The 6,000-nt window shown below is 35.5% G+C and overlaps 1 protein-coding gene and 1 non-coding gene across 4 annotated transcripts; both read left to right on the forward strand.

Annotated features, from left to right (window-relative positions):
- The first annotated feature begins 560 nt into the window (after nt 1-560).
- Nucleotides 561-4,303, forward strand: LOC114162999 (calcium-binding mitochondrial carrier protein SCaMC-1-B-like). Of its 3 annotated transcripts, XR_003599341.1 has the most exons (5): nt 562-1,473; nt 2,448-3,230; nt 3,368-3,458; nt 3,618-3,933; nt 4,024-4,303. XR_003599341.1 is itself a non-coding variant. In XM_028047035.1 (4 exons), the coding sequence occupies exons 1-4, from the start codon at nt 1,110-1,112 to the stop codon at nt 3,808-3,810; spliced, it is 1,431 nt and encodes a 476-aa protein (XP_027902836.1). In that variant the 5' UTR covers nt 561-1,109; the 3' UTR covers nt 3,811-4,303. The 3 variants fall into 3 exon arrangements, 2 of the variants coding, with proteins under 2 accessions (XP_027902836.1, XP_027902838.1); XM_028047035.1 differs by having other exon boundaries at nt 561-1,473; nt 3,618-4,303; XM_028047037.1 differs by having other exon boundaries at nt 1,361-1,473; nt 2,434-3,230; nt 3,618-4,303.
- An 806-nt stretch (nt 4,304-5,109) lies between these two features.
- TRNAS-AGA lies at nt 5,110-5,191 on the forward strand. Its single transcript has one exon. It is a non-coding gene; the product is annotated as a tRNA-Ser (tRNA).
- The last annotated feature ends 809 nt before the right edge of the window (nt 5,192-6,000 follow it).

Raw genomic sequence — 6,000 nt, forward strand, 5'->3', positions numbered from 1 at the left:
TTTGTTCGGGTAATCTAGTTATCAACCAATAGGTGGATACTTGCTAAAGATACTCTAATGCTAAAGTTAGTTCAAGCTCGATTGGTTTAAGCAGTTAATGTTGTAATAAATGCGTGATGAATGTTCCAACAACCATACTTTTGATATGTATTTATAGTTTTTCCATGGACTTTTGATTAGAAACGACCTAATTACAGTCCAAATCCATTTTGTTTACTGACTAGTTTAGACTAATTATGTGTTTAACTGATTTTAGTGTTTACCGATCAATTTTCTCCTTAATTGTTTGGTTATTATATCCAATTTCGTTCGACTGTATCAGTCGGTACATATAGTACAACGAGAAAAATCTAATTTTAAAATAATAGAGAGAAAGTCAAGGAATAAGAACCCATTAAATCTCAAAATTAAAAGGATTAAGAACACGTAAAGTCCAAAATTAAAGAGGTTCTACAACTGAGATAGAAGACAAGGTAAAAGTTAGAAGTATGTTTGTATTTATAGTATGAATAGGTTTACAATATAGCTAACTAAATTTTATATAGGTAGCTAGTCTACTAAGAGCTTAAGAGTGAGTCGTAAGGCTCATACAAAGCTTATTTCATAAGATTGTCCCATTAAGAATTGAATTGTGGCCAATTGGGTAGGTAAGATGACAAGTAATTGTTGCCCCCATAGGGTCTTTCCAATTGTCATCTAGCAATTTGAAGCAACGGGAATCTTATCTTAGTAACAATTTGTTTTGGATAAAATTAGCCAGCACTGAACGAAAAGCTTATGGACACCGACTATAGTATATACAAAATTAAAAGTTTGTCACTCCAGAATGTTGGAGAGAAGAATATCCAATTAAATTCCCTTTTTCTCCTTTCCTTTTCGATCCTCGTGTTAAACACCATAAAATAAAACTCATGATTATAGGGTAAAATAATAAAATATCTGAACTAAAAAGGTGGAATAAAAAAAGTCCCACTTACTTGCAGGTTTCTCGATCTCCACTGTTTCAGTTCAACCAACTTTGACTTGTGTCTCCCCTCTTTCCCGTATTTGCTACACTACGTCTCGGACCAACCACCGCGGAGGCTCAGATCTGGAATTGGAATGCTCGTATGAGCAGAGACGGTGTCGTTTCGATGGATCACCTCCTCGTGGCGTTGGGGGAGACGAAGGAGGAGAGGGAGGTTCGTATTAGGAGCCTATTCAATTTCTTCGACGCCGCCAACAACGGTTACCTGGACGTCGCTCAGATAGAGGCCGGTTTGTCGGCGCTGCAGATTCCGCCGGAGTACAAGTACGCCAGGGAGCTCTGCGACGTTTGCGACGCCAACAGCGATGGCAGAGTGGAGTACCACGAGTTCCGCCGCTACATGGACGACAAGGAGTTGGAGCTTTACCGCATCTTCCAAGCCATTGATGTTGAACACGACGGCAACATTATCCCTGAAGAGCTCTACGAAGCCCTTCTTAAAGCTGGTAGTGCTTTTTATTTAGGTTTCCGAAGACTTTTCTGCTCCTCAAATGAAACTTCTTTTTATATTGGCTAACTTACTCTTCAGTGTAGGATTAAAAAATTGAAACTAAAAAGTAGAGTGAATTCAATTTACGTATTCAAATTTTATAATAAATAAGTTTCATTAAAAGCTGATAACTATAGTTGATTGATTTTACTTTTAACAAAAACTATTTTTTTTATTTTCTTTTTCATGGAATTGTTTACACAGACTTTTACCCCCAAATAGTGATTAGTTGTGTCCAATAAGAATTTTGCAAAAACTAAACGTGTTTAGTTTATGTTTGTTAGAATCAATCAAGCTTGTTCATGAAAGCAAACATGAATAAAGATAGAGAAAATGTTGCCTTTCTGTTTAGTTGAGAGTTTTTATACTAAATTTTACTATTCAAATTTAATTTTACTGTAACTTATCTGACAAAATTAAGGTAATTTGAAATCAAATTTGGAACACAGCGAAATAGAGTTGAGGTAAGACATTGGCATTTGATGTTTTGGCTGGCTGATAACGTTTTTTCTGAGGTAAGGCTGTTTTTAGTAGGAAACAGATTTATTGATTCTGTAATTGGAAAGAGGTTTGCTTACTTTTTTGACGGACATTTTATGCTTGAAGAATGTTAGAGTTAGAGCGACTTGAGATGTGTCTTTTTAACTTTGTCATGTATACTTTTAGTCTGCGTTCATTCTTTGGATCTGCATGATGCTTGAAACATGGGAAGGCTGGTTCAGTTTCTTATGATGGATTCTGTAATGTGTTTGTTACTTCTGTGCTTGCTTAGTTTTTGGTGTGCCATAATCTGCTCTAATCTGTGCACTTCTAGTGGATTTTGAAGATGGTTTTTTAATGTTCTTTATGCCTTTTGCGGAAGCTTTTTCAGTGTTATCTGTTTCTCCCTAATAGCATTTATAATAAGCTTGTGCAGCTTCAATCCTGCAGGGATTGAAATGGATGACGAGGAGCTTGCTCGCTTTGTGGACCATGTTGATAAGGATAACAATGGAATTATCACTTTCGAAGAATGGAGAGATTTTCTTCTACTTTACCCTCATGAAGCAACTATTGAAAATATATATCATCATTGGGAGAGGGTGTGCCTTGTTGACATTGGGGAGCAAGCTGTGATTCCTGAAGGCATCAGCAAGCATGCGAACAGGAGCAAATACTTTCTAGCTGGTGGAGTAGCAGGAAGCATTTCTCGTACAGCAACTGCTCCTCTTGATCGTCTGAAGGTGGTTTTACAAGTTCAAACTGCACATGCTTCTATCATGCCAGCAGTGAAGAAGATACTGAAGCAAGATGGTCTGTTAGGATTTTTCCGGGGTAATGGATTGAATATTGTGAAGGTAGCACCAGAAAGTGCAATCAAATTTTATGCTTTTGAAATGCTGAAAAAGGTAATTGGAGAGGCTCAAGGCGGCAAGTCAGATATTGGTACTGCTGGGAGGCTTTTTGCAGGTGGTATGGCTGGTGCAGTTGCACAGGCTGCTATCTATCCAATGGATCTCATTAAAACTAGGTTACAGACTTGTCCCTCTGAAGGTGGAAAGGTTCCAAAGCTGGGAACCCTTACAATGAATATATGGGTTCAAGAGGGACCTCGAGCTTTCTACAGAGGACTTGTTCCATCACTGCTTGGCATGATTCCCTATGCAGCCATTGATCTCACTGCTTATGATACCTTGAAAGATATGTCCAAGAGATATATTCTTAAGGACAGTGGTATGTTATTACTGCAGCCACAAAATCTCCTGAATTGGCTGATTTTATAAACAGCTTCAATTTTGTTTACGATAGATTAACTCTTGAAAGTTTTTCTCTTTGGAGTGAGACCTTTTACTCTTTTTTCTCCTTCATAGAACCTGGTCCTCTAGTACAACTAGGATGTGGGACAATTTCTGGGACTGTTGGAGCTACTTGTGTCTATCCACTGCAGGTTATTCGAACAAGGTATTTTTTTCACTTGTCAGTATTACTGTTTCTTTGTTCTCCTTCCCCAAAAGAATTGATTTGGGTGAAGCATCGTATTAGTCGCATTCTTTAAAGTTGTTATTTTTTTTTTTCTTAGGATGTTCTTTATTGACAATCTTACATTACCATCTTTCTCAGACTGCAGGCACAACCTTCTAACGCTTCCGATGCGTACAAGGGGATGTTTGATGCCTTTCGGAGAACTTTTCAGCTTGAAGGCTTTGTAGGTTTCTACAAGGGACTCTTTCCGAATCTCCTCAAAGTTGTGCCGGCTGTAAGCATTACTTATGTGGTCTATGAAAGTATGAAGAAGAATCTAGGTCTGGACTAGAGTATGTACGGGTACCATCACAATACGTTTCCAGGCAACAAAAAAGCACGTTTTTAAGTATCGAGAATTCAGCTTAGCCCTAGGCACAACGTACTTCCAGAGTCGTGAAAATTCACATTGCAGGTAAAATTTATTTACTCAGTATACCATATCTCATGGTTTGAGTATAATGTGTTGCTGATGCAATTGTACTGATGACATTTTTTTTGTAAGTCATGAATCGCTGATGATGACGATAAGAAGCTATATTAGAAAATCATTCATTCTGAGGATACCTTAAAACAGGATTTTGTTGTCAGAAGCTGAGAAAGTTTTTCTCCTTGTTTATGTGAACTACGTCTGATCGAGAATTAATGCTATATTATTCTAAGATGGAAAAATACCTTGCCATAACTCATGCCTAGAGAGATGGTTGGAAAACAACGCCATCTGATGGCTGAAAGCTTTTGGTAACACAAGCATGCGAAATACTGTATAAAACAATATTCTACGATGCGTTCTTCTGTCACGAGCTCATCTTCTGGAAATTTAGAATTTACAGCTGTTTGAGCCAAATATTCAAAGGTACATAAAGTATGTGTGGACGAAGAAACACAACAGAAATTATCACCATTCATAACATAGCAATCAGTTCAGACTATCCAAATGTTTAAATTAAATTATTTATCCAACAATACCTTCATTTTAACTTAAACTAATTTATTAAACGAGTCTATCTATTATGTACCAATGAGTGCTATATACGTATCTTATATTTAAGCATATTGTTATTTATTTACGAGCTTAATTAATTGTTACAAAATTACCAATTTTAATTATTTTAACAATACAATATAAAAATAAAACTTGTCGCCTCTTTTTCACTGACTATTTTCTTTCTCTGTAGTTCATTTTCACGCAACCGAAAAGTTGATTCTTTGAAAGCTGAAACTTTAGTATTAAATCTTAATTTTAATATTAAAATAAGAAAGATGATTCTGTGGAACCCTATTCCTGTGTAATAATTGTGATTTGTGTTACGAAAATATTATTTGAATAAATTTGTTTTGATCCTTTCCCCTTTTACACTAACTATACCTAAACTATATTGTTACAACTAATTTTTGTTATTTCCAGTCATGACGTTTAATCTTCTGAAAAAAAAAATTCTTATTTTACCAACAAATGTTATTTATTATATGTGAACATTTTCTTTTTCAATTAAGCATTTATTTTGAAAGATAAATAACCATGGTATGGAATACTTAAAATGAAATAAACTTAATAGTTATATGAAAGAATGCTAAAAACAGATATAAAGTGGACGTGCCGGAGTGGTTATCGGGCATGACTAGAAATCATGTGGGCTCTGCCCGCGCAGGTTCGAATCCTGCCGTTCACGCTTTTACTTAGATAATTCTCTTTTTCTGTGTTTTAATTTTAAAAATTTCAGGAAAATAAAATATATTATAAACGAAACATACTTTTAATCTCCTTTGGTTCTTTTTCAAGTCTTACATTTTATTTTTCTTCGCAAAACCAACTTTCTCTTCTTACTGATTCACAATTTCCAACTTTAGCAAAACTTCATTGTTGTTTGCCTATAAACAGAGTTTGAATAATGATTGACAACCCAAGATTCATTCACACAAATTTATGCTTGATCACACCGAAAAATAATGTTATGTTGACATTTCAGAAAAGAGAAAACAGCTTGTACATTGAACTCCTTTTTCAACTTGCTTTGACATGTCGGGAGGTAATTATGTCATATTCTATCTATGGAATGAAGTCAAATAACGTTAATGTTTTATCTCTCGCATTAAGAAGCAAGCTAATAATATATATATATTATCTTTTACTTTCTTTGTTTTCTGTTGCTTTCCCTTCTCTTTTCTTGCTCATCATGGAGGATGTAATCTACATCCCATTGTGCAATAACTTTTTGTACATCCATTCCGGTGAGAATCTTGCAACTAGTTTAGTTTCCCCTGTTTTTGATGCTAACAATTATCATTTTTGGAGTAGAACAATGGTTACAACCCTTAGTGCAGAGAACAAAGTGGAGTTTAGGGATTGTATGAAAATGATCCATCTACCTTGCTTGGCATCATTACATAAATATGGTAGTATCTTTGGTTATGTATTTTGTGTTTGTGCCCATATGATAGTATGCATGGACAAGGTAGAGAGGAGATATGGAGCGACCTC

This window comes from Vigna unguiculata, chromosome 9 (assembly GCF_004118075.2).
Source record: "Vigna unguiculata cultivar IT97K-499-35 chromosome 9, ASM411807v1, whole genome shotgun sequence".
Classification (NCBI taxonomy): domain Eukaryota; kingdom Viridiplantae; phylum Streptophyta; class Magnoliopsida; order Fabales; family Fabaceae; genus Vigna; species Vigna unguiculata.

Coding starts and splice junctions, on each gene's coding strand:
- LOC114162999 (XM_028047035.1), top strand. CDS start 1,110: ATGAGCAGAGACGGTGTCGTTTCGATGGATCACCTCCTCGTGGCGTTG. Junction 3,231..3,367: donor ATATATTCTTAAGGACAGTG/GTATGTTATTAC, acceptor TCTCCTTCATAG/AACCTGGTCCTCTAGTACAA. Junction 3,459..3,617: donor CTGCAGGTTATTCGAACAAG/GTATTTTTTTCA, acceptor CATCTTTCTCAG/ACTGCAGGCACAACCTTCTA.